The sequence below is a fragment of the Symphalangus syndactylus genome, chromosome 20 (genome assembly GCF_028878055.3).
Source record: "Symphalangus syndactylus isolate Jambi chromosome 20, NHGRI_mSymSyn1-v2.1_pri, whole genome shotgun sequence".
In the NCBI taxonomy this organism is placed as follows: Eukaryota; Metazoa; Chordata; class Mammalia; order Primates; family Hylobatidae; genus Symphalangus; species Symphalangus syndactylus.
The window spans coordinates 67105354-67133286 of record NC_072442.2 but is presented as its reverse complement, the minus strand read 5'-3'; the positions used below and the strand labels follow the sequence as shown (position 1 = coordinate 67133286).

At 51.9% G+C, this 27933-nt stretch overlaps 1 protein-coding gene across 12 annotated transcripts in view; it reads right to left on the bottom strand.

The window, feature by feature from the left end:
• Window positions 1-6223: 6223 nt before the first annotated feature.
• Window positions 6224-27933, bottom strand: part of RAP1GAP2 (RAP1 GTPase activating protein 2) — a 284239-nt gene continuing 262529 nt past the window's right edge. For all 12 annotated transcript variants that reach the window (XM_055257978.2, XM_055257983.2, XM_055257981.2 and 9 more), the window contains 8 exons: window positions 26033-26170; window positions 23649-23767; window positions 17714-17827; window positions 17355-17469; window positions 16748-16874; window positions 12240-12316; window positions 11649-11687; window positions 6224-10693 (listed from right to left, as the gene is read on the bottom strand). In XM_055257978.2, coding sequence (XP_055113953.2) covers window positions 11679-11687; window positions 12240-12316; window positions 16748-16874; window positions 17355-17469; window positions 17714-17827; window positions 23649-23767; window positions 26033-26170 — 699 coding nt within the window. In that variant the 3' untranslated portion in view covers window positions 6224-10693; window positions 11649-11678. The remainder of the gene's footprint in view (window positions 10694-11648; window positions 11688-12239; window positions 12317-16747; window positions 16875-17354; window positions 17470-17713; window positions 17828-23648; window positions 23768-26032; window positions 26171-27933) is intronic.

Sequence of the window (27933 nt, the reverse complement as noted above, 5' to 3'; positions counted from 1 at the left end):
CCAGGAGATCAAAGTCTGTCCCTCCTGCAGTGTCTCTCTGGCGCCCTCTATTGACAAAGCGCAACACAGTGCCTTGCTGACAAAGGAAACATACTGAAGGGCCCAGATCCATTTTCACAGTCCAGACAGTGAAGGGGAAATTTGGTGCTGAGATCAGCTCAGCTGGTCCTCAAGGAAAGAATAAAGCTATACAAAAAGTCATCCCAAATCCATAAAGACAATGCCAACAACCCAATAGAAAGAAAATAAATACAGAGAAGCACAGAGAAAAAAGCAGAAGCAAAAAAAAAACAACAACAACAACAAAAAAAAACCAGAAAGCAGAGGCAAGAGACTGCCAGAGGGCTGACAACCTTTGCTGTCCTTCATGTGGCACAGATGCATTCCTGTCCTTTGATTCCAGGAGACACTCCTGTATCTTTTTAACAGATGCTCCCCTTTTTGGCTTAAAGTAGTTTGAACTGGGTTCAACCCCTGCAACAAAGTCATCATAGTTAATACTAGCTGTCAATAAAAAGTCACTAAATTAAAATCTCAGATAACGTTATCATTGCTGAGTCCTTGTAGTAGGTTACAGTTGTTTGTCTCTGCTAGAGTTTTAGCTTTCCTAGTTTTAGAAACTCTCTTAGTGGAAAATTCTATAACTAAAAAAGGTAAAATCCTTTCCGTTATATTCACTATTGCACCTTCAGTGGCATAGTTGGATTTCATCTGGACCCCGTCGTCCATGTTCCCTGGATTTTTCCTCATATTTCTTACTAGTGATAAGTTCTTATAAAACCCAGCAATCGGCATTTTTAGAACAAGGCCATAAAGACTTCCTTGCTGGTCTCATATTTAATTTTTTAATGGAATGTCTTGCAGGAGAATCCATAAAATTCATTTGACTCAATAATTTAAGCAAGCATTCTACCATCTTTCTTATGAAGTGTCTGTGCCTTTCCTAGAACAGTCTCACTGGTGTGTGTGTGATCATTCATTTGTACATTTTTGTGTGGAGCTGGTTATGTTGCAGCTTGTTTTTATTAGTCCTTTGATATGAGCTGTTTTGTGTTGTTATTTCACTTGATGGAGTCACTCATCAACTCATCCTTTTTTTTTTTTTTTTTTTTTTTTTTTTTTTTTTCTGAGATGGAGTCTCGCTCTGTCACCCAGGCTGGAGTGCAGTGGCGCGATCTCGGCTCACTGCAACCTCTGCCTCCCAGGTTCAAGCAATTCTCTGCGTCAGCCTCCCGAGTAGCTGGGATTACAGGCGCCCGCCACTACGCCCGGCTAATTTTTGTATTTTTAGTTGAGATGGGGTTTCACCATGTTGGCCAGGCTGATCTTGAACTCCTGACCTTGTGATCCACCCACCTCAGCCTCCCAAAGTGTTGGGATTACAGGCGTGAGCCACTGCGCCCCGCCCTGAACTTTCCTTAGAACTGCACCCCATCTAAGCTGCCTTCATGCAACCTCCCTCCCTCCCGTCTCTCCTCTGTGCAGGGTCAGACCTGCATCACAGCCCAACAGCTTTTCCAGCCTCCTCCATATTCCACCTCCTCCGTTTTCGCTCACAGGCCCTTCTCCTAATAATTTTGTTGACCCTGTCTTGATGTCTGCTTCTCAGACTCCCCAGACTCACCAGCGCTCTCCCCTGGGGCAGTCTCAAAATGAGATGCCCCTTTGGCCCTTCTGCACCCCACCGTACCACGCCAGGACAAAGAGGGGCACTGGTGTGAGAACTGACCAGCCACTTGTCAAAGAAAAATCACACCAGACAGAGTTAAACAGGCAAGGAAGACTTTACTCAAGACTACTGCAAAGGGGAGAAAGACTGAACTCAACTTTGACACGTCAGGGACAGTTGCGGATTTACAGCCCGTGGGCAGAGTGAGGAATTTACTTAGATGGGAAATTACTAAGAGGAGTCTAGGTATCAAGGGTGGAGGACAAGCAACTTGATTAAATATCAAGGGCAGGGCGATACTCACTCTGGTTTATAAGATTCTTTGCTAAAACTGGCTTGGCAAGCCAAGGACAGGTCAAGTGTGAGGCCTAGTTGAAGAGATGGCCAGAGGATCCTGACTGAAGTATGGTCAAGGAGGGCGTCTTTGCCACGTCCCAAGCCAAGATCTGTAACCCACCAGGTTTGCCCACCCCAGGAAGTTGGTGAGAAGGGCTTTGCATGGAATGTGAAGTTTACCACAAACAGGGCTGAGTCTGAACACACAAGAGACTGTTGTAATAACTGTTGTATTAACTGATGATCACTGCAAGCTTAGGGAACTGGACTGCAATGTTGTTGTTAGAATAGAACCAGGGGACACCGAAGGCTGGTCAGAGCGCACGTGGGAGAGGGCATGGCTGGACACAGGGAACACTCCAGAAATGAGACTGAGGGAAAATCTGAGCACGAGCTGACCAGACTCCTCAGGAAAGCTTTTCCCCCACGGAGCAGGCAAAACAGTGCCCCCACCCCCACCCCCAAAATGCCCAATGACTTCTACAAGCTGTTAGACGCTGAGTGGAGAGAACAGATTTTAAGAGTACTAAAACTGAGCCCCAACCTGGAGGCGTGCCCACCTCGGGAGAAAGAACACCTGACCACCGACACCTAGACTGATTGGGGAGCTTTCAGAGCCCTAGGAGAGCCTGCAGGCTTGAAGGGACAATACCGACGGGCACAGCTGATGACTTCCATGCCTCCTACATTTTCCCACAGAGACAGGACATGTTCCACCTCCACAAAGCGTCCAGGCATAGGTGACCTCACAGCTCCTGGGAGGAAGGGTTGAACCCAGGAAGCAGCCGAACCATGAGGTGCAGATGGGCACGGAGAGTTTGTGTGAAAGATGAAGCTTGACTTGCAGCCAAGGGGACTCAACAGGCGGAATCTAAAGCCCAAGAAATAAGACGCCTGTAACCATGGGCTCAGATAGGCACCACCTGGCACAGCGTGATGGCAGAAGCCTAGGATGCTGGACACATGGGTTCCAGGACGGGGGCTCCAAGCTGGGCGGGGAAACCAGAGAGAGCCAGGACGCACTTTTCCTGATACATTTCTGTGCATCTAGAACCTTCCAAGTCTGGAACTTCCTTTCATATTGAGCTCAGCATATGAGATTTGGATCCCAAACTGAAATTTGAAACTGATCCCTTAAGTGAAACGGGAATCGTAACACATGCCTTCATGGGCTTTTCAGATGACTAAATTAGATGACCACCGTGAGTTCGGGGCTGGGGCGGTGGCTCACGCCTGTCATCCCAGTGCTTTGGGAGGCCAAGGCAGGCGGATTACCTGAGGTCAGGAGTTTGAGACCAGCCTGGCCAACATGGTGAAACCCCGTCTCTACTAAAAATACAAAAAATTAGCCGGGCGTGGTGGCACATGCCTGTAGTCCCAGCTACCGGGGAGGCTGAGGCAGGAGAACTGCTTGAACCTGGGAGGCGGAGGTTGCAGTGAGCTGAGATTGTGCCACTGCACTCCAGCCTGGGCGAAAGAGTGAGACTCCGTCTCAAAAAAAAAAGTGAGTTCTGCTATGGCAGTTGTGTTGAAAATGGAAATTGAGTCCACTGTATTTGATCTAATAGCAAACAACTGGAGTATCACGGAAGTTGCACTTTAGCTTATGCTCCTCATCCATGAGAAATATGAGGTGAATGCAAAAACCGGCAGCCAGCTAAATCAAGCTGTACAGGAACACACAAAATACCCACATACCTCCAACATCTGCCAGCTGCCTCAATACGCCATGTGCCGTGGGCCACACCCACCCACCTCTACTGTTACTGTCCATCCAATTTCAGAAAAGCTCTCTTTCCACCTCTTCACAACCTGCCAACAACCAATTCCACAAGCAAACGTCCCATCTTATTAAAGCTAAACTGCCTTTATCGTGGCCCTTATGTATTTCTCAATCATGTAACACGTGTAAAATTGTTATCAAGTTCCTGCCTTTTTATTTTTATGTGTCGCTGACAAAGTGTTTGAGTGTTATGTCCCTAACCCCATTTTTTCCCATAAGCCCTGTGGTTGCACCATTTCCCATGGTGCATGTTTAGGAACTGGCATGTTGTGTGATCACAGAACTGACAACCCAGGGAAAACACTGAGCATATGGTGAGCTTTCAATGTCAGTTGCTCGTATTATTATTATCGAACCTCTGGGGCTTGCATAACACTTGCCATTTCTCAAAGCTCTTTCCCAATAAATTCATTTTTCTCCTCGTGCTAGGTATGTGAATTATTGTTCTAACTATACACAAAAGAAAATGCAAATCATGGAGAGTTAACGAATTTGCCCAAGACCACAAAAGGAAGTCATGGCGGAATCTTTTTTTTTTTTTTTTTGAGATGGAGTTTCGCTCTGTCACCCAGGCTGGAGTGCAGTGGTGCAATGTTGGCTCACTGCAACCTCTGCCTCCCAGGTTCAGGTGATTCTTGTGCCTCAACCTCCCAAGTAGCTAGTATCACAGGTGCATGCCACCAGGCCCAGCTAATTTTTGTATTTTTAGTAGAGACGGGGTTTCACCATGTTGGCCAGGCTGGTCTTGAACTCCTGACCTCAAGTGATCCACTCGCCTCAGCCTCCCAAAGTGCTGGGATTCCAGGCGTGAGCCACCGCGCTTGACCAGCAGATTCTTAAAGACCTGTTCCTTGCCTTCAAATTATTCAGGAAAAGAAATGCAGATATTACTTCAAGCTGTACAGCCAATCAGTGTAAAGCAAAGTGTATGTGAGAACAGGGCCATTCAGGAGTCAGAGGAGGACAGGAAGAGAGAGCATGCAACCGTGAGGGAAACCTGGAAGGAGTGAATGAGGAATGTGAGAAGCAGGCAGAGGGAGAACACTGCAGGATGGACACGAATCATTGAACAGCCAAGCTCTCAAACTCAGCCATGACAGAGGCCAACAGATAACAGGAATGAGTGAAATCTTCCAGGTGTAAACAGTAGGGGACGGTGGAGACTGTGGGACACTCAAGGTCCCAGTCAAAGGGGAAAGATTCCAGTGAACTCTGACCAACTCATGCCTGAGGAGTAGATTCAGCATCTGATTTTTATTTATTTATTTATTTATTTCCCGAGGCAGAGTCTCGCTCTGCCACCCAGGCTGGAGTGCAGTGGCACGATCTTGGCTTGCTGCAACCTCCGCCTCCCAGGTTCAAGTGATTCTCCTGCCTCAGCCTCCCGAGTAGCTGGGATTACAGGCACCCGCCACCACGCCCGGCTAAATTTTTTTTTTGTATTTTTAGTAGAGACGGGGTTTCACCATGTTAGCCAGGATAGTCTTGATCTCCTGACCTCGTGATCCACCCGCCTCGGCCTCCCAAAGTGCTGGGATTACAGGCGTGAGCCACCGCGCCCGGCCCTTTTTTAAAAGAAGCAGAATTCGGATTTATGTAAAATTTCTTTTTTTTTTTTTTTTTTTTTTTTTTTTGAGGCAGAGCCCTGCTCTGTGTTGCCCTGGCTGGAGTGCAGTGGCGCAATCTTGGCTCACTGCAACCTCTGCCTCCGGAGTTCAAGAGATTCTCTTGCCTCTGCTTCCTGAGTAGCTGGGATTACAGGTGTTTGCCACAACTGGCTAAATTTTGTGTTTTTAGTAGAGACAGGGTTTCACTATGTTGGCCTGGCTGGTCTGGAAAGCCTGACCTGAAGTGACCCGCCCACCTCAGCCTCCCAAAGTACTGGAATTACAGGCGTGAGCCACCGCGCAGGGCCTTTTTGTTGCTGTTGTTGGTTTGAAACACAGTATCACTCTGTCGCCCAGGCTGGTGTGCACTGTTGCAATCACAGATGACTGCAGCCTTGACTTCCCAGGCTCAAGTGATCCTCCTGTCTCAGCCTCCTGAGTACCTGGGACCACAGGTACGTGCCACCTGCCCAGCTAATTTTTTAGGGTTTTTGAGGGGGTTTTGGTGTTGTTTTTTGTTGCTGTTTTTTTTTTTTTTTTGTACACATCGGGCCTCACTATGTTGCCCAGTCTGGCCTCAAACCCTTAGGCTGATGAGATCCTCCTACCTCAGCCTCCCAAAATGTTAGGATTATGGGTGGGAGCTACCACGCCCGGCCACTTTTCTAATTGTCGTCAGTTTTTTAAACATCAACAATTAATGTAAATGTTTAAAAATACGTCTCAGGCTAAAGTAACACATCTGTTGGCCGGAGAATATGCAACTTCCAGTGAACTGAGCAGTGACCCCCAGGCCCAGGGCCCCATGCGAAGAACTCTGAACACTGATGGACACAAAATATGTTATTTATTGTCAATTTCTGCAAAGACACATTTAAGCAACAAAATATACATTTGTCAACCTTTAGAATTTGTTTTGTACATTAACAAATACAATGTGCTACCATAGCAATAAATTAAATGTACATTATTTACATTACATAGGCAGTTGGGATCTACAAATCACCTCCTCACTAAGAGGAAAGAAAGGAAAGTCGTCGTCACGTGGAGCATCACTTCCAAGCCACAGTTCTTAGGTTCGACCACACAGGGGAATCTGCACACTCACACGCCAGCAGTCCCCGAGCTGGAGGGTCCAAGGGTAACACCCAAGACAAGAGAGAGCTGCGCACATGCTACGGGGCAGGAGGGGGGAGGGTTCACGCTTCCAAGCAGAAATGTCACAAAATCAAAGACGATGGCAATTAAATTCCAGTCTTCCAGCCAAATGGCCCCCTCCCCAGGGCTGGTAAGGCACAGGACAGAGCCGCCGCCCCACAGCCTCTCACTCGGCAGGGCTCTGCTGCCCTTGGCCCTAGTGGGGCTTGTCTTCTTGCTCCCAAAGGGGCACACGGTCCAGCTGAAGGGAGGGAGACGTGGGATCGGGGTGGACAAGGGGCTGGCGGTAAAACAGAGCTTGGTAAAAGAATACCCCAGCCAGCCCCACCAGGCTGCAGGATCAGCCTTGGGAAACTTTACTGGCCTCCCCCCGCCTCAATACGGGGTAGCTAGAGGCTGGGGGGAGGAGCCGAGGGGTCCTGAGCATGGCTGACTGGCCTGGTCCCTGCTGGCCGCCTGTACCCATGAGATCTACTCGAACCCCCGACTGCTTAAAACAGGTCTGTCTCGACTGACTTAGAAAGCAATGAGAAAGGTAGTGTTTGAGCTGGCACCTGGCAGGGTCAGGGGAGGAAAGTGAAACAGGCTGTTGTCCTGCCTTGTCACGGGAGCCTGAGTTTCTATTAATAATCTTCGTTTAAGAAACAGGGAGAAATGAAGAGTTTTTCTTTGACCATTTTTCCTCTTAATTTAGGAAAAGGGAAGCTGAGGGTGGGTGAACAGCATCTTCTTCCCTGGCCTCCGCCCCCATTACACACTGGAGCTGAAGAACCAATCCCGCTGAGAAACAGTTCACTGAATCCCTTTCCCTCCTCGTTTTCTCAGTTCAAGCTGCATCCAAAGCCCAAGGGTCCTCACTGAAAAATCCAAGAGACTACCCCTCCTGGTGAAAAAGAGCAGAAACTGCGGCCTCACCAGCATCCTTGACTGCTCACCTCCATGCCAGTGCCAAGGCAGCAGCTAACTGGCTTCCCCCAAACCCAGGGCCCCAGGAAACACAGCCGCTTATTCAACCAACCATGTAGGCGCTGCAGAGGAAGGGACCCTGGGTTGAGGGTTCTAATCCCAGCTTTGCCACCAGTCAGCTGTGTGACCTGAAGCAAGTTATTCCCCTCACCTGGGCTAAGATTTCTCATCTGGACGATGACATGGTTGGATGAGATGCTAAAAGGAACCAGCAGGCATGGGTGTTGAGATGATGCTGACAAAGCTGAACCACTGAATCTTTTTCAAGAAATGTCATTTTTACATTCACTGGCATAGACAGACACTCTCGTTAAGACTTGCCATCGCGAGCTTTTCCACACCTGTTTTTAAGCGTCAACTGAGCTGGAGGCATATGGGTGGCCCTACAGTGCCTGAAAAGTAGTTTCTTCAGTGAGTCAGGCAGTTCCCAGAGCCGGAGATGTGTCCCGGAAAACATCCCCTCGTGGAGATCACAGTGGAAATACCTCAAACACCAGCAAGAGCACCATCTAGATGAGCCTAGTCACAAGGGCCAATGAGGTCTGAGCAAATCTTTGAGCCCCAAGACCGGGCGCAGCATAAAAGGAAAGACATTTGAGATCAGAGCAGATGTAGAGAGAGCGTGGGGGAAACAGCCCTCCAGGAACCCGAGCTGCCTGCCCCGTGGTCTAGGGGAGGGAAGGGAGGCTGGGCCATCCTTGTCCTCCTCCCTCTCAGCACTGCCCGGGTGGGCTGGAAGTGCAGACTCTGGAAGCCACAGGATGGAGCTTCTAGAGATAGTGAGGCATGATCACAGGGAAGAGGCATTTGGGGTCCTGTTCAGATCACTCCAATAGCAAAGCGGGCGTGGAGACCCCATCTCAGGTCTGTGCTTCTCTAGGGGCCACCCAGCCATCCTGCCCACCAGCTTAGAGGCAGGGACAAAACCCTCCCAGGAGGCAGCAGGTAGCAAGGGTCAGCCAGCGCAGTGGGGACAGGCAGGTATAGGATTCCCAAATGGGACAGCGTGGTGACAACCTGGAAACCCCAGAGGACCTCAGATGGCAATGTGACACGGCCCACCCACCAAGCAACTGTAATGCCGGCTTCCCAGAACGGCAAGCCGGAGCCTGCATCTGTCCTTAAAGAAATGCAGTTTGACCTTTCCGGTGCCTCCAGAAGCCGAGCCAACAAAACACGGCCGGAATGTACGGGCCTCTTCCCAGCCGTGGGGGCGGCTACGGTGACTCTTCATAAAAGCTAAACAGATATTTTGTTGACCTTCTAACAAGAATAAATGTTACTAGACTAGTCCTTTAGGGAAAGTACTAATGAAGGGAGAACTCTCCAGCCCGCACACAGGACTCAATCATTCCCACACACGTGGCGGGGAAAAAAGATCGCAATGTTGCTTGAATGGCAAAAGCAATGGGGAGAATTTCACAATGTCAGTTAAAAAAAAAAAAAAAAGTGTAGTATTTATATCTGGGGCATAGGTCCAGATCCCTACGGGAATAAAGCATTCGGCTGGAAATCCTTGTCATCGGTCATGGGGCAGGTGCCCAGCCAGTGTCACTCTGCAGCCCGGTCTGCACTGAAGGCTGCTCTTCAGGCTCGTTTTACCTGGAGGATGCCCACCTTAACCCCAACCCGGGCCCATCGGCAGAGAAGCCCATGGCGCTGCAGACTCGGAAGTGGGAGAAGCCGGGGGGTGGTGTCCTCGGAGGTGAGCTGGCTGTCCCAGCAAGGGGGCTCTGCAGAGGGTGAGGGTGGCACGTGAGTCACAGGGTCTGAACCACACCCAGATGGGGCCCAGGTTGCAGGAACCCTTCAGATATGACAGCTGCCTACAGACCTGCAGCTGGAGAGGGGAATAGGATTGGGGGGTTGAGCCCCAGACGCAGCTGCCCAAGGGCACAGTAGCTGGAAAAGGCCCCAGGGCCAGGCTGGGCCCCCCAAGACTCCAGGGGCATAAGCTGCTGAGGGACACTGTGCCCCTTCCCCACCCAGGGGCCTGATCAGAACCTACAAGTCATCCCCCACTCACCTCTCTCCCCACGTAAGTGGGGAGGGGAGATAACTACGTCTTCTTTGAACCTCCCCTCTCAGCAGAGACCTGGGCTCTGACCTGGCCCTCAGGCCCTGAGGTTTTCCTCAACCAGCAAGCAGCATCCCAGCACTGACTCCAACAAGCAGCATCCCAGCACTGACTCCAACAAGCAGCATCCCAGCACTGACTCCAACAAGCAGCATCCCAGCACTGACTCCAACAAGCAGCATCCCAGCACTGACTCCAACAAGCAGCATCCCAGCACTGACTCCTTGGCGCTCCCTGAATTCCTTCTCACTCCCGGCTTCCCACCCCTTTGTAGGAAAAATATCTTCTCAAAGGGAAGAGACTGCCTCTAGGACTGCCCTCCCCCACCAGCCACCCCGCAGCAGCCAAAATCGGGAGAAACTGGGTGGGACCCAAAGTTCCTGCCACAGTCCAGGAAGTGTGCAGCACGGTCCCGGCCCGTCCAGCTGTGGCTCTGAGCCTGAACTGGCTGGAGCCCCGCTCACGGTACACTGGCAGCAGGGGCAGGGCAGCCCTGGGCCTATGTCAGCAGATGGGAAAGGCGTTCAGCACAGAAGCAGATAGACGGTTTAGAGCTCCAGAGATACGGGGGCAATAGCGCCGAATTTTATCAAGATGGCCTCAAGGATGCTACGAATCTTGGCTCCTGGGAACATGACGCCTCCACCACCGACTGCGCTCCTGGTAGCAAAGCCTGCCACGTTTAGGAAGGCACTGCCCCTGTGGCCAAGACCCTCACCGAGGATCTGCTCCCACCCCCAACTCTGTCTCTGAGGCAGACCAGCTCCCCAGTCACTGCTAAGCTCTCCCCAGATCCCCCTTTGCCCAACACTTTTCCTCTCCAGGATGAATAGGATGATAAGGGACCCGGACATCACACTGGGAGGTCAGCAGCAGGAGGAACCTGAGGAAGGAGGCCTCCTCCAGAGATGGGAGGTGCTGGGAGGGCATGTAGGTGAGGGCGGAGGCAGGGCTGTGGCCAGACTGGGACACCTGGACCAACAGCACATCTGTGGGCAGGTGGCCGGGGAGCGGCGGGGCTGGGACTGTCAGGGTCGTGGACGGCACTCCCAAACTGCTGGAACAGGAGCCTTTTCCAGGACAGACGAGGGGCTTCCCTGAGGAGACAAGGAGGAGGGAAGCGATGAGCGAACATTCCGTACAGGAAGAAGGAGACGATGCGGACGTCGGGAGGAAGGGGTGGGGAACGCGCCTGCCCATGGCTACAGCCCACCGGATACACTTAGGAGCAGGAGGGCACCCGATGCAAGGGTGCCCCACCTAGCATGGCCCGAGAAGCTGCGCATAGCCATGGCTTTGATGGGCAGTGGCGTCTGGAGTGCGTGATGGGAGCCGGGGATGAAGGTCCACATGCCCATTTGTCTTCTGCTTTTTCATAAATCAGGTTGAACATAGAGTGGGTTCGGTTGTACCCCTCCCCTTGGCTCCAGCTGTGACTCTGACCCCTGGAGCCCCATGTGGGGAGAGGGCTGGGGGCTCAGATGGGTCTCTGGTGACTTCCCCAGCAGAAATCCAGGCCTTGAAGGGGGCGAGCTGGACCCACGGCCGCTCTGCTGAAACCACATGCCCCCTCAAAGCAGGCAGGGGCAGAGGCCTCCTGGGGTGGTCCCTCACAGTGCTGACTGCCAGGGGCATCTCCTGGCAGGAAGGGAGAACACATCTCAGCCCAGGGCCTCTGCCAAAGACATAAGGAGGGAACAGCTGCCTGAGGGCAGGGGAGCAAGGGAGCACTAGGAACTCCTCTCTCCTGGGCCAGAAGCGGGCTTGGGCGACTCCCCTTCTGCCTGCGGGAACCAGACCCCATCGGTGGAAGGGAGGCCTATCTAGTACATCTAGTCCAGTGTCACTGGGAACCCCCTTCCCATCCACACACAGGCCATCTGCCCCTCCTTCACCGTCGCAGGTCTTCAGGGGCGAGGAGGTGACTCTTTGGACATCCCCAGCGGGTGGAATCTCTCCGGCCATTCTGAGGTTACAAGGCCGCTAGTACCCTGATCTAAAAGAAACACACGTCCCCCCTCACGGCCACAGCGGGACATTCACTCAACCCACCTTGGACAGGCGAAGGACTCCACTTTCACATTAGTGACCCTGTTTCAACAAAAATCCACACAGGAGTTTAAATAACCAAACAGCACAGGCCCCTCCCACGGCGGCTCTGCGCACTCAGCTCTCCACAGTCTGGCGAGCTCAGGAAGGGATTCGGGACCCCAGGAACCAGCCCTTCCTACTTCACATCTGGGCCTGGAGCTCTCGATAGTCTGGCGAGCTCAGGAAGGGACTGGGGGACCCAGGAACCAGCACCTCCCACCTCACATCTGGGCCTGGAGCTCTCGATAGTCTGGCGAGCTCAGGAAGGGACTGGGGGACCCAGGAACCAGCACCTCCCACCTCACATCTGGGCCTGGCCGTGTCCAGAGGTGTAGCTCTAGCTTGGGAGTTGTGGCAAAGGTGGCTGGAACCCCGAGCCACGGCCTGCACCCGCTGGAGCCAGACCTCCCCAGAGCTTCCCCTGCCTCCTTCGGGGAGCCCCCTCTGGGATGTCTGAACCCTCTTCCTCTGGCCTCAGGAAGGACGGCTGGGTCTCTGCAGGAAAGTGGAGTGTGGGGTGTGGGGTGTGTGGGGCGCTCACTGCATCCTTACCGCACCAGAGCTGGCATGGCTGAGCTTGTCAAAGCGGAATTTCAGGTTCGATCTCGGGGAGTTTCTGCTTTTGGCATCTAAGAAAAAGAAGAACGGCCATGAAAGGAGGGTGGAGCTGTGGAGGCCACTGGGGTTGCATGTGGGGGACTGGCTAGGGAGGCCAGGGGAAGGGGGCCTCCTGCCCTCCACCAGGACCAGGCACCCCAGCTGACCTGTGCCAACCCACGAGAGCCACCTCCTAGATTACAGAATTGTGGTGAGCGGGTTGTTCAACTCAGGCCATTTTTTAAAAGTTGAATTATATATAAGCTTACAGTTCAATAAATTATATTCAACAGAGGTAATGAATACTTGAAATTCGTCACTTCCTACTTATTTTTCTCTGTTTTATGATTATCTGTGCTCTTACGTCTATTGTATCTACGTGGTAGAAACACCCTAAAGATGGTGACTACAGTGTATCTTCTTCCCAATTCCACGTCGGAGGACGTCACGTCAGTAGCTTGAGATCAGCCACGACAAGTGTATTTACACCACAGAAACTGGTACATGCCACAAATCGTGGCTTGATTGTTTTACTGTCTAGACTTAAGGAACTAATAGAAAAAAAGGAATTTACATTAAACTTCAAAACATGCTGTGTCTGCAGCCATTACATTGTGAATAGCACAAAAGAAAACTGAGGAGATATCCTTCTGGGGTTTGAAAACTTTTCTCGGATACAGCAAAGAAATGACTCATGTCACTGACAAATGAATGAAGTTCTCTTAATACAAAATACTCATGGCCGGGCGCCATGAGACTGTGTGTGTGTGTGTGTGTGTGCATGTGTGTGTGTATAAAATATATATATAATACATATGCATATATACATATGTTACATAATATATACATATATGTATATATTATGTCTATAACATGTATATGTATATATGTATATATAATATATATGTATATATAATATATAAATATAAAATACTTGTTAACAAACATGGTAATATCAGTCCACATTCATGTCAGAATTACACACATTCATCACCTGCAGCCTTAAGTTGGCTACAGATAAAAAGGTGAAGCAAATACCAGTAAAAGCATACTGTGAGAATCAGCTGGACATGTGGGACTTATGGTAAAGAATATTATCTATCTCGTATTTGTACACTGGGGTTTGACATCCATCGTGTAATAAAATTCCGCAATTGTGTGTGAGTGGTGGCAGAGCCCGGTGTCAACATTTCCCGCTGTGCCCTGCTGGCAGGATGGCCACTTGACTTTCTGGCTGTCCTCTGGCCGAGGGTATGAAGCTCAGTGCAGCCTTCCTGGAAGCTGTTGGCTGGTTCGTGGGGCTTCGAATCGAGGAGTTCCACCCAGGGCTACGACACCTCTGTGTCACCTGTCAGTCCTCTTCTGTGCCCCAGGAAGCCCAGGTAGGAAATGACCATGATCAGATATCTGAGATTATGGAGACTACACGTCAGGCCACCTCTCCCCGCCTCCGCCCTGCCTCTCCCCCCCTCCGCCCTGCCTCTCCCCCCTCCGCCCTGCCTCTCCCCCCTCCGCCCTGCCTCTCCCTCACTCCGCCCTGCCTCTCCCCCCTCCGCCCTGCCTCTCCCCACCTCCGCCCTGCCTCTCCCCACCTCCGCCCTGCCTCTCCCCACCTCCGCCCTGCCTCTCCCCACCTCCGCCCTGCCTCTCCCCACCTCCGCCCTGCCTCTCCCCGGCTCCGCCCTGCCTCTCCCCGGCTCCGCCCTGCCTCTCCCCCCCTCCGCCCTGCCTCTCCCCACTCCGCCCTGCCTCTCCCCCCTCCGCCCTGCCTCTCCCCCCTCCGCCCTGCCTCTCCCCCCCTCCGCCCTGCCTCTCCCCCCCTCCGCCCTGCCTCTCCCCCCCTCCGCCCTGCCTCTCCCCGCTCCGCCCTGCCTCTCCCCGCTCCGCCCTGCCTCTCCCCGCTCCGCCCTGCCTCTCCCCGCTCCGCCCTGCCTCTCCCCACCTCCGCCCTGCCTCTCCCCGCTCCGCCCTGCCTCTCCCCAGACTCAGCCAAACAGCATGAAACCACTTCCCAGATCCCCCCAAGCCCACCCTGATCCAGTGGGTACCAAGCACATCTTTCATGGGGCTGGGGGTGAAAAGCAGCCCATCGGGGTTAAATAGTGTGTGGAGAAAAGGTATGTAAGAGGCAGCATCACTGTGTGGTGTGGGAAGCGCCGGCCAAGAGTCACCAGACCTGTTCCAGGTCCCTTCTGCCCTTGGTGACCTTCAGCAACCTGCAGAGACTCTCTAATTCCTTTACTCAAAACTTTCCTCACTTTGATATTTATTTAACACCAAGTGGGTGCCGGGCTTGATTACCGATTCTTTCATTCATTCCTTCAATATTTAAGTCTTATTTAAAAAACAAAACAAAACAAAAACATCAGGCCAGGAGCGGTGGCTCACGCCTGTAATCCCAGCACTTTGGGAAGCTGAGGTGGGTGCATCACGAGGTCAGGAGTTTGAGACTAGCCTGGCCAACATGGTGAAACTGTGTCTCTACTAAAAATACAAGAATTAGCCGGGCATGTGGCACACGCCTGTAATCCCAGCTACTTGGAAGGCTGAGGCAGGTGAATCACCTGAACCTGGGAGGCGGAGGTTGCAGTGAGCCGAGACTGCGCCACTGCACTCCAGCCTTGGTGGCAGAGTGAGACTCCGTCTCAAAAAAAAAAAAACCAGGGAATTTGTATTTCCACCCCCTTTTACAGATGAGGAAACTGAGGCTCAGAGAGGTGGATCTGTCAATGCTACAACCAGGATTTGAACCCAGCTCCGCAGCTGCCCAGCCGCAGGGGGCCAAATGAGAGGAGGCCCGTGAACTCTTCCGCTCACTGAGAAACACGCATGCAAAGGGTCACTGGCTGTGGAATCACGATCTTCCCTTCATCTCTGACCCTGCAGGTTCCCTTTGCGACTTCCCTTCACTGTGCGAACCCCAGGAACATTTTGGCTTCAGCCACCCTGAAGGCCCGCTGACCCTTCTGTGTTTCTACCATTGAGACTAGAGTTTCTCAACTGAATGTCATTTGGGGTCAGAGAATTCTTTGTCTGATGTGGCTAGGGGGCTGTCCTGTACATTGCTTATCAGCTTCCGTGACCTCTGCCCACTAGATGCCAGTAGCACCCCTCCGAAATTGTGAAAATCAAAAATGTCGCCAGACATTGCCAGACATCCATGAGGGAGCAAGACTGTCCCCGGCTCAGAACCGCTGAGTACACTATTGTCTCATTCCCATTCTTTAACCAACACCGAGGTTAACAGTTCCAGGCCTCCTACACGAATGCGCTCCTTTCATCTTCATACAACCAACCCTCTGAGGCAGACACGACTCTTCCCCTCCCTTCATCTTCTGCTTGGAGAAACTGAGGCACAGAAAGGCTCGGTGACGTGCCCAATGACCTGTCTGGTAAGCAGCAGACCCAGGATTTGGACCCAGGCTCAGAGTCCTGTGCTGTCCTCACGAGGGCAGAGACCTGCAGCACCCACCCAGCAGTGCCCACCGCACAGGTCCACCTGAACGGCCCTCAGGTGCTGGCCCCCCACCCTCTCTCCAGAGCTGGCTCCCCTACTCTGCCCAACTGCAGGGATCACAGAACCCCAAAACGCCCAGACTCCTGCCCTCTCTGAACCCCTGCTACTGAGCCCATACATTTTACCTCCTTGATCTCTCCTGAACCGAGGTGCTTCTGCCGCAGCTCCCCTCCCCTCCCCTCCTCTCCCCTCCCTCCCCTCCCTCCCCTCCCTCCCCTCCCTCCCCTCTGCTTCTGCTCCCCACTAATTCATTCTATACTCAGCAGCTGCAGCAGCCAAAATGGACTTTCTCAACTCAAGATGGTGCTTCCCTACTTAAGAACCTTCAAACACTCCAACAGTGGCCGCTAGCAGAACAAAATCCTCACCAGGGGCCCGGGGCTGACCCGGCCTGTCAACGCTCCGGCCTCTCTCACGCCTGGCTCTGTGAACCCAGCTGCCGTGAACCACGTGCAGTTCTGGAATACCCGCTCTCTCCTCTCCTCTGGGCCTTTCCACGTGCTGTTCCCTCCCCCTGCACCCCTTTCCCCTCTTGTATTATCAAGACCCCCAACATGACAGAGGGGCCCTGGAGCACTGGCAGGTGGGGAGAAGGGCTGGAGCGCTGGCAGGTGGGGAGAAGGGCTGGAGCGCTGGCGGGTGGGGAGAAGGGCTAATGGAAAGTGCTCAGCTCTCCCACCGCCAATCCCGACTGCTCCACTGTGGGATCTCCCACAAGGCCTTCAACTCTGCCTCAGTTTCACAACTCTCAGCGTAAGAAGAGCTTAGGAACTTGGGCCTCTTAAGGCTGATGAACAGATGAGGTGGGCATGCAGAGCGGAGGGCCTCACGGCTGGGAGGAGGGGTGGAAACTGGCCAGTTCAGCGTGGCTGGGGCCCTGCCAACAGTGGACAGGGCACAGCCTGCCCTCCTGGTGATGTCACACACACCACCAGATGCCACTGACCTGTGGGACTCCGGCTCATGATGATTGGGGTGGCAGCTGCGCCCAGGCTGGGGCTCTCGCTGCTCGGGGATGGGCTGTAGACAAACACCTCCTGCTTGAAGGGTGAGGTTGTGGACGGCTGGCTGCCCTGAGGAGAGAGGCCGGGTGAGCGAGGCCAGCCCACCCTCAGCAGCTGCGCCCACATAGGCCTGAGGCAGCCCCCACAAGCCTGGGACAGCCGCTGCCTCCCGCTCCCCACTTGGGCCTGCTCTTTCTTTCCTGCTGACCTCAACCCTGGTTCCAAGCTATCCTGCTCCAACAAGGACCTTTGACCCAGCCCCCTGGGGCACTGGTCACTCACCACTCCAGCCAGGAACCCCAAGGCAGGGGCACCATCGGGTCTGGCCCCTGCCCTCTGCTGCTGCTATGTCACTCCCAGAGAGAGGTCCCCTCACCCACTGCGCCCAGGGGGTGGTGATGGCCAACGAGCCCACCTCTCGTTTCCATTCTTCCCCTTTCCTCTGCAAAGACTGAAGTGGGCTTCGATCCACAGTGCTGTTCTAACGCAAGGAGGGTGGCTGGCTGACGCCCCCGAGTGCCTGCCCAAGGGTGGACGGGGCACACCTACCCCACTGTCACCCTCCTCCATGGCCTCGCCCTCCCCTGCAGTGCTGCTGACGCTGCTGGTGCTGGAGGAGGAGCGGGAGATGGCGCGGCCGTTTTCCTTCAACTTCATGAAGGGCCTGCAGGGAACAGGATGTGAGGCCAGCCTGGGTCACAGGCAAGAGCCCTCCACCCCCAGGGTCCTCCCCGGGACCGATCTGAGCCTGTCCTCTGGTGGCTCCCCACGCCCCCACCCGTTGGCCTTTGTGTTCTGGAGAGTTCCAGAAGCAGGAGATGGTCACTCTCAGCTGGCCAGGAGGCAGAGAGCCTGTTCCAGGGCTCCATGTGGCCGAAGCCGGCCTTTCCCCACCCTCACTCTCTTACTTCTCCTTGTTGGGGCAGATTTCCGGAGAGCTGGGATTGGATGAGGTCTCAGACTTTATCTCCTGAGAGGAGTGTCCACCATCCGGGGTCTTGGGTGTGCTGGATGTGCTGTCACTGAGGGAATGGAAATGAGGAGTGAGGCCGCGGAGACAGCCCTCAACCCCCGCCCCATCCACGGCCCCAGGCAGAGCCTCTCTCAGCACGGCGGGGGGCGGTGGGGTCAGAGCGCCCCTGCCAAGCATCACTGCCTGGACGTCCTTTCCCACCTGAATCCCCCAGAGATGGCGGCACACTACAGGGTTTCCCGGTCCTTTCCCACCTGAGTCCCCCAGAGATGGCGGCACACTACGGGGTTTCCCAGTCCTTTCCCACCTGAGTCCCCCAGAGATGGCAGCACACTACGGGGTTTCCCGGTCCCTACAGCAGGGACTATTCTAGGTTCATGGTGAAGTCCACAGCTGCCAAGCAGGAGTCCTGGCTTGATGGCCTCTAGCCCAGATCTCTCTCACCCAAGCTGGCCATCACACCTGGCGGAGTTATGGGTCAAGAGAGGGCCCCATGGCCGGGCGCGGTGGCTCACGCTTGTAATCCCAGCATTTTGGGAGGCCGAGGCGGGCGGATCACGAGGTCAGGAGATCGAGACCACGGTGAAACCCCGTCTCTACTAAAAATACAAAAAAATTAGCCGGGCATGGTGGCAGGCGCCTGTAGTCCCAGCTACTCGGAGAGGCTGAGGCAGGAGAATGGCGTGAACCCAGGAGGCGGAGCTTGCAGTGAGCCGAGATTGTGCCACTGCACTCCAGCCTGGGCAACAGAGCGAGACTCTGTCTCAAAAAAAAAAAAAAAAAAGAGAGGGCCCCGTGGGGAATGGAGCAGGGAATATGGCGGAGTCTATGACATCCGCCCCCACCGCAGGAACCACCCAATACACATGGGCTCCTGGGAAGTCCCGGGGGGCCGCCCTTCATATAGACTAGAATACGAGCTCCTGGACCCACATGAGGAGGCTGCCTGGGAGCTGGGAAGCAAGGGGTACTCTCAGCCAATGATATCCTTCTCCTTTAGTGTAACAAAGACCATGGACCGTGCCCACAGTGTTCCCCGTGCTGGTTGTTCGGGACGGGATGGCCGTGTCCTCAATGCACTTTTTTTGAGACTGAGTCTCGCTCTGTTGCCCAGGCTGGAGGGCAGTGGTGCAGTCTTGGCTCGCTGCAACCTCCGCCTCCCAGGTTCAAGCGATTCTCCTGCCTCAGCCTCCCAAGCAGCTGGGATTACAGGCGCGTACCATCATGGCCGGCTAATTTTTGTATTTTTAGTAGAGATGGGGTTTCACTGCGTTGGCCAAGCTGGTCTCAAACTCCTGACCTCAAGTCATCTGCCCGTATTGGGCTCCCAGAGTGCTGAGATTACAGGCGTGAGCCACCGCACCTGGCCGTCAATGTACTTTTTAAATAATAGTGTTCTTGAGACAGAATCTACATACCACAGAACTCATCACCTATTTAAAGTATACAATGCAATGGCTTTTAGTTTATTCAAAGTTGTGCAACTGTCACCACCGTCTGATTTTAGAACACTTTTGGCCCCCTAAAGGAAACACTAGACCCATTTGTAATCACTTCCTAGTCCTCTCCCTGTAACTCCCACCCAATCCCTAAGCCATCACTGTAGGTTGGACTCTTCTGGACATTCATGTAAATAGAATCATATAATATGTTATGGCCTTTTTGTCTGGCTTCTTAACATAATGTTTTCAAGGTCTGTCTATGTTGTAGCTTGTATCAGGACTTTATTCCTTTTTATTGCAATAATATTCCATTTTACGGATAGATGGCGCTTTGTTTATCCATTCTTCAGACGATGGACATTTGGACTGTTTCCGCTTTGGGCTATGATAAATAGTGCTGCCATGAGTATCTGTGTACTAGTTGTACTAGTAGACTCATTTTTTTTCATGGCCCACTGTTCTCAACTCTCTTGGGTATACACCTAGGAGCGGAATTGCTTGGTCATATGGTAACTCTGTGTTTAACCTTCTAAGGAACTGCCAGACTGTTTTCCAAAGTAGTTGCACTATTTTACATTCCCACCAGCAATGAACAAGGGTTTCCATTTCTCCATATCCTCTCTGACATCTGTTATTATTTGTCTTTTTGATTAAAGCCATCCTAGAGGTGTGAAGTGTCTCAATGCACTTTTGATGAGGTTGCTAATAACCTCCTGTCAATCTGTCCAGGGGGTTGGCTCACTGTGCTGGACTTCTCTGTGTGTCTGACACAGATGTCCTCCCTTCCTGGAATTTCTCCTCCTCTGGCTTCAGAGACTCCATCCCCTCCTCTTCTTCTCTCATCTTTCCTTCCCAGTCAGCTTCACCACCTTCCCTTCTCCACCTGCCCTTAAATGTGGTACTCTACTCAGCCTCTCCGGTGGTCGTATTAATTAAGCCATCGTCAATCAGTACCTCTACCCTACTGGTTCCCAACTCTCCTTCTCTAGTCAAGGCCTCTCATATACCATGGAATACTATGCAGCCATAAAAAAGAATGAGTTCATGTCCTCTGCAGGGACATGGATGAAGCTGAAAACCATCATCCTCAGCAAACTAACACAGGAACAGAAAAACCAAACACTGCATGTTCTCACTCATAAGTGGGAGTTGAACAATGAGAACACATGGACACAGGGAGGGGAACATCACACACCAGGGCCTGTTGGGGGGTTGGGGGCAAGGGGAGGGAGAGCATTAGGACAAATACCTAATGCATGCAGGGCTTAAAACCTAGATGACGGGTTGATGGGTGCAGCAAACCACCATGGCACATGTATATCTATGTAACAAACCTGCACGTTCTGCACATGTATTCCAGAACTTAAAGTATAATAATAAAAAAAAGTAAAATAAAATTTTTAAAAACCTATAACTCTGACGACTCCCTGGACATCTCTACTGTTGGTTCACAAAAACTCCCATGCACAGGTTCCAAACACAGCTTTTCATCCTTCTCCATAATCCTGTCTCTTGTCCTGCAAGCCCTACTTCAGAACATGATGCCACCACCCAAGGCTATAGGCAGACAACCTGGGAATTTGGAAGTCAACCAAATGCTGCCCTTTCCCTTACAAGACTGTGAACTTCTGGAGGACAGGCTTATATGTTTTGTAGCACTTGTCTGAGCATTCAGCACTATGCCCAGCACATGGCAGCCACTCAAGAAATGCTGGTTGCTGAAATAAAGAACAAATGGGCTCACCAATTAAAGAATCAGAAAGCATCAAAACCAGACAAGGGTACAACAAAAAGAGAGTTACAGGCCAATATTCCTGATAAACACAGATGCAAAAATCCTCAACAAAATATTATCAAACAGAATTCAACAATGCATCAAAAAGATCATTCACCATGATCAATTCACCATGGGATTTGTTCCAGGGATGCAAGGATGGTTCAACATCCACAAATCAACAAATGTGATACATCACATTAACCATACAGAACAAAAACCACACGATCATTTCATTTTCAACAAAGGTGCCAAGAATATACATTGGGAAAGGACAGTCTCTTTAGTAAGTGGTGCTGGTAAAACTGGATAACCATATGCAGAAGAATAAAACCAGACCCTTCTCTCTCACCATACTTAAAAATCAAATCAAAATGGATTAAATCTAAGGCATGAAACAAAGAAACTCCTAAAAGAAAACATTGGGGAAATGCTTTAGGACGTTGGTCTGTCTGGACAAAAACTTTTCAGATGAGACCTCAAAAGCACAGACAACAAAAGCAAAAATAGACAAATAGGATTACATCGACCTAAAAAGCTTGTGCACAGCAGAGAAAACAATCAACCAAGTAAAGAGCCAATCTGCAGAATGAGAGGAAATATTTGCAAACTATCCACCCAACAAGGATTAATAACCTGAATATATGAGGAACTCAAAAAAATCAATAGCAAAAACACAAATAACATGATTTTTTTAAGGGCAAGAAACACGAATAGAAATTTCTCAAAAGAAGACATACAAATAGCAAACAAGTATATCAAAAAACATTCAACACCATTAATTATCAAGGAAATGTAAATGTAAACCTTTTTTCATGGACAACCATTTTCAACTCTCTTGGGTATATACCGAGGAGCGGAATTGCTTGGTAATATGGTAACTCTATGTTTAACCTTCTAAGGAACTGCCAGACTGTTTTCCAAAGTAGTTGCACTATTTTACATTCCCACCAGCAATGAACAAGGGTTCCCATTGCTCCATATCCTGACATCTGTTATTATTTGTCTTTAATAATTTAGAGTCTGTGACAACTGCCCCCACCACGGGAACCACAGTAAGCTATCATCTCACCCCAGTTAAAATGGCTTTTATCAAAAAGACAGGCAATTGAGAATGCTGGTGAGGATGCAGAGAAAGGGAAATGCTCGCACAGTGTTGGTGGGAATGTAAATTAGCATAGCCACTATGGACAACAGTATGGAGGTTCCTCAAAACACTAAAACTAGAGCTACCATATGACCTAGCAATCCCCCTGCAGGGTAAATATATCCAAAAGAAAGGAAATCAGTATATGGAAGAGGTCTGCACTCCCATGTTTATTGCAGCACTACTCACAATAGCCACGGTACAGAATCAACCTGAGCGTCCATCAACAGATAAGTGGATAAGGAAAATGTTTTTTATATACACAATGGATATTATTCACCCATGGAAAAGAATGTAATCCTGTCATTTGCAGCAACATGGGTGGAATTGGAGGTCATTATGTTAAGCGAAAGCCAGACATGAAAAGACAAATACTGTGGCCGGGTGCAGTGGCTCATGCCTGTAATCCCAACACTTTGGGAGGCCAAGGTGGGTGGATCACTTGAGGTCAGGAGTTCAAGACTAGCCTGGCCAACATGGCGAAACCCCATCTCTACCAAAATTACAAAAATTAGCCGGTGTGGTGGCATGCGCCTGTAGTCCCAGCTACTCAGGGAGACTGAGACAGGAGAACTGCTTGAACCCAGGAGGCAGAGGTTGCAGTGAGCTGAGATAGCGCCACTGCACTCCAGCCTGGGCAACAGAGACTCTGTCTCAAAAAAAAAAAAAAGACAAATATCGCATGTTCTCATTCATATGTGGGAGCTAAAAAAGTGAATCTCATGGAGATAGAAAGTTGACTGGTGTCACCAGAGGCTGGGAAGGGGCAGGGGAGGGCAGGATGAAGAGAGGTTGGTTAATGGGTACAAAAATACAGTTAGATAGAAGAAATAAGATCTATTGCACAGCAATAGTACAGTACAGTGACTATAGTTGATAATAATGTATTACATAGTTCAAAATAGCTAGAAAAGAATTTGAATGTTCCTGACTCAAAAGTTCAATGTTCGAGGTGATGGATATTTCTCTTACCTTGATTTGATCATTATGCATTTTATCAAAGCATCACATGTACCCAAAAATATGTACAAGTACTGTGTGTTCATTTTTTTTTTAAAAGAATCAAAAAGACAATTACCAAGAACAGGTTCAATGTAATGTAATATATGAGTTGCTTAAAAAGAAAAAAGCATAGAACCTTTTAGAAGCCCAGAGGAAGGTGCAACTAACTCTGCCTGGCAGAATCAGGGAAGGCTCCCATAAGACAGGCCATTTGAGTGAGCGCTGAAAAAGGAGGCAAAGAAACAAGAATCCAAGCAATGTTTCAAGCCTGGGTCAAAATGCGGCAAGAGTAATTCTGGAACGTCCCATGCAGAGACTGGTCAAGTCCACCTCCTTGGATAAAGAGCTGTGAGTGACAGGGGACACACAGGTGCCTGAAGGCAGGGCCATCTCCTAAAGCTGAGCAAAACCCCTCCCTGCAAGGTAGGGCACTGAACAGTGTAGCAGTGGAGGGGGTTGACAGACCCCGCAATTCAGGCTGGGGTAGGGGTTTCCCAAGAGTTACCATCGTGCCCGGCTGTCGCCCTGGCCTTCTGAGCCCATGTGCAGGCGGGGGAACAGCCCCGAGCGTCGCTTGATGGGACTGCGTGACTGGTTCTTCGCCGTTGCCGCCACCACTGGAGGCTGCCGATGAAATCGCCAAAATGAGTGCTCCCGGCGTAAACACCAATCTCCTATCCCCTCATCCCCCTCCCTGGTCCACAAACGGCTCCTGGTCTGGAAGAGACCCCAGAAAATAGCAAGACAGCTAGGAAGGCTGAGATCTATGTAACTGGAGCTGAGGCGTGGAGACTCAGGCCAGTCACAACCTGTTGCCCTGTGTTAAGCCAAACCTTGCGGTCCCAGGTCATGACCCACCAAAGACCACAACTGTTGGAGGAACACAGGGCCAGGCCATCATATTGAGAAGTTCAGAACAATTCCGGGAGACACAGACTGAGAGGCACAGAGCCAGGGAGGCCCTGGAGGGACCTGGTTCAACCTCTCATTTTACCGGAGAGGAAGCTGAAGACCAAAGGTCTTCCAGCAAGTCACTGGCAGGGTGAGGACTCCTGACTCTCCTTCATTCCTCACAAACAAATGGAGCCGTGCGGTGTTCCAATCACAAGACAGGCTGAGAGCCGCAGAGCCGGGGCCACAGGCACAACGGGCGGCGGGGGGCAGCCGAGACGCCTTCTGCTTTGGACAGCTGCCTGGCCTCACGGTGGACAATGAGTGGTGGGAGTTTGAGGAGGGCAGACGGGAGCCCAGAACCAATCTTTAGAAGCCACCAAGTCTCCAACTCAGGCCCCAGCTCCTGCCATGCACATGTTATGGAACCTCAGGAGAGCAGTGAGACCCGACCTGAGTCTCCTCATCCACGAGATGGAGATGAGGCCCTGCTCTGCTCCCGCCATGCACCTTCATGGGGGAGCAAGGTAATAGCTAGGAAAATATTCAGTCAATTAAATTAATTATGCGAGGCCATTTATAATACTCCTAATTAGTTCCATGGTGAGTATGTTCTGCTATTTTGAAGGAAAAGAAAGGAAAATCCTAGTCTATACAAATCCAAAGCCACTTTGTTTCAGTTACTTAGATTTTGAGACAGGGTCTCACTCTGACACCCAGGCTGGAGTGCAGTGGCCCAATTATGGCTCACTAAAGCCTCGACCTCCCCAGGTACAGGTGATCCTCCCACCTCAGCCTCCCAAGTAGCTAAGACTACAGGTGCGTGCCACCATGCTCAGCTAATTTTTGCATTTTTTTTGTAGAGATGGGGGTCTCACTTTGTTCCCCAGGCTGGTCTCGAATTCCTGGACTCAAGGGATCTGCCCTCCTCAGCCACCGTGCCCGGCCCACTTTGCTTTATGAAAGGCCCAACTATATGATTCCCTCCCCGCCCCAGCCCCTGGTACGAGTCAATCAGGCCCAAACTCACAGGCCTGCAGGACCCTTCCCTTGGGAACTGTACACATAGTGATAAACAGCAAAGACTTTGGATCCAGCAGATTCGCATTCAAATTCCAGTTGATTTTGTGTTTTGTTTTTTTGAGACAGTCTCACTGTCACCCAGGCTGGAGTGCAGTGGCGCGATCTCGGCTCACTGCAAACTTCCACCTCCCAGGTTCAAGCAATTCTCTGCTTCAGCCTCCTGAGTAGCTGGGATTACAGGCACCCGCCACCATGCCCAGCTAATTTTTGTATTTTTAGTACAGACGGGGTTTCACCAAGTTGGCCAGGCTGGTCTTGAACTCCTGACCTTGTGATCCACCCGCCCCAGCCTCTCAAAGTGCTGGGATTCCAGGCGTGAGCCACCACACCCAGCCTCAAATCCCAGCTCTTAAGCTTAGCTGAGTGGCCTCTAGCGAGTTGCTTAACCCCAGCGGGCCTCCTTTTCCTCAAATGGGAACAGGAGAACACATCAGCACCTACCGTGGGCAGCTGCTATGGGAAGCAGGTGAGATTGTGTCTACAGGTGACTCAGCTCAGTGCCTGGTACACAGTAGGCTGGGGTGGCTACTGCTGCCATTAATAATAACAAAGCAAGGACACCCCTCTCACAGTCACGGGTCCCAAGCCCCTGGACAGTGAAACACACCCCAGGACCATCCTGCAGGGCTGGCCCCAAGGAGGAGGTCTAGCTGTCAAGGAAACTCAAGAGAATAGGACAGGAGGGCTTCTAGCACCATCTGGGCCAACCCCAGGTGCTGTCTAGGATGGAAGCTCCAAAGGACCGTTTTCAGAGGTCAGGGGTCAGGGTGACCCCAAGCAGCCTCAGTTTCCCTCCATCATCCAGCTTGCCCTGATCAAGTCGCCTGCCCAGGCCTGGGTGGGGGTACTCTTCCTCCATAGGTCTGGGGGGCCTCCCTGAGACCCACTGCTGCCCCAGGACCTGCCAGCACTCACCGAGAAGGTGGTCTTGGTGACCTCCATGCTGTTGTGGGGGATGCCCCCGCTGAGGCTGCCGGGGATGCCCCCGCTGTGCGACTTCTTCTGGCCGCCCACCATGGTCTCCATGGAGTGGCTGCGTACGCGGATGGCCCTCTACGGGGAGAGAACAAGGGCCTGAGGATCAGCACCCGGGCTCTCCGGATGACTGCCCTCCTCATGGGGTCTGTAGACACAGCCCTCAGCACACACACACACACACACACACACACACACACACACGGTCACAGAGGCCCATACTACAGTTATTCCAGCTTACAGAGGATGCTTCCATATTCTGCCCCACACTCTGGGCATGGGTGGAGGCAAGGCACAGCCCCGGCTGGAGGGAATCTTAGGGGTTGGTGCCCCAGCTCCCCTGCAAGGTGGACGAAGGTTGTTACCTTCATCTTACAGGTAAGGAAAATAAGGCTTGGAGCTCACCAAACCTGTACGACACTGACCTAGTTACTAACCTCTCTAAGCTACAGCTTCCTCATCTGTGAAATGGGAATTCTGTTTCACACCCGGCATCGTGGTGGGGATTCAACACACTCAGGGGTCTGACCACAAGTTGACTCTTTTCCAGAAAACTGAGCCTCCATCTGTAATAAACACTGGATTGTATCCCAAAGTGTGCTCTGTGCAACTTGGAATATGCTGGCCATGGGTGAAAGCGTGTGAGGGTCTCTTACTCATCTGTGCATCAAGCCATGCACTGAGCCGCCCCTCCCACTTGCAGGAGCTTCAGACCCGCCTTCGTTACGGCCCATGGTCCGATGCAGCCGCTGAAACAGATGCACCCTCAGCCTGGCAGAAGTGCAGGGTCTCGGGGGGCACGGAGCTGCTCAGGCCACCCAGGAGCAAGGGGCACACTGGCAAATGGTGAAGTACCCAGGAGAGGACCACCAGGGCGGTCAAGGCTTTGTCAAAGTACATGTGAGAGTGAGAACAGCTAAAAACCACGATTACTGAGCCATGGGAGGGATGCACCCGAGAAGGGACAACCACCCTCAGAGTGCTGTGGTGAAGCAGAGCTCGGCTCCACCTCAGAGAGGATTTGCTGACAAAGGATGTCCCAGGGGACTCTGGCTGCCCCCTGGATGATGCTCTCTCTGGCTCCAAAGGCCTTCAAAGATGATGTGAGAGTTCTAGGAAGAGAAGGTTCTCTCCAGTAACCCTTTGATCATTCAGTCAGTCACTGGATCTGGCCAGGCGGGAATGCAACTCAGCAGTCAAAAGCACGGAGGCTTTAGGGTTTCACTGCCAGGATTTGTATCTGGGCTTCTGGGCCCTCTACTCCAGCATGCATTAGCTGAGTAACCCCGGGCAGGTTACCTAGCTTCTCTGAGACTTAGAACGAAAGAGATGTTGGTGTCTACACCACGGAGTAGTTGTGAGAATACACACAGGGCTCTGAGGAGAGAGCCCAGCACATCGTAATGATCCAGTAAGTGTGGCTACTCTTACGGTTAATAAGAAGCACCTGTTGCAGGCTTCGCACATGCCTAGCACTGTGCCAGGAACTGGGAGACGTGCAGCAGGAAAGCTGAGACGTGTAGGACATGGCCCCTGCCTCCGAGGAATGCCCAAGACATATTCCTCACATTGGGCAATGCTGAAAGACCCAGAGCCTGTGGGGTGCTCCTTCTGGATTAATCAGTTGTCCAGGCTTCGGCAAGGGCAGAGACTCCTGGACACGAATACTATCTGTTTCTCACATGCAAGCACCAACCCTCTGCCCCCTGAGCTCCCCACGGCAGAGGCAGGTTCTAGCCGAACGTGTCCTCCTCCTCCATGGGATGCAGGATTGTCACCATCTGCTTAAGGCAGGCACTCAGCCTACCGTCCTGGCAGTGGCAGAGGAGGGAATATCCACT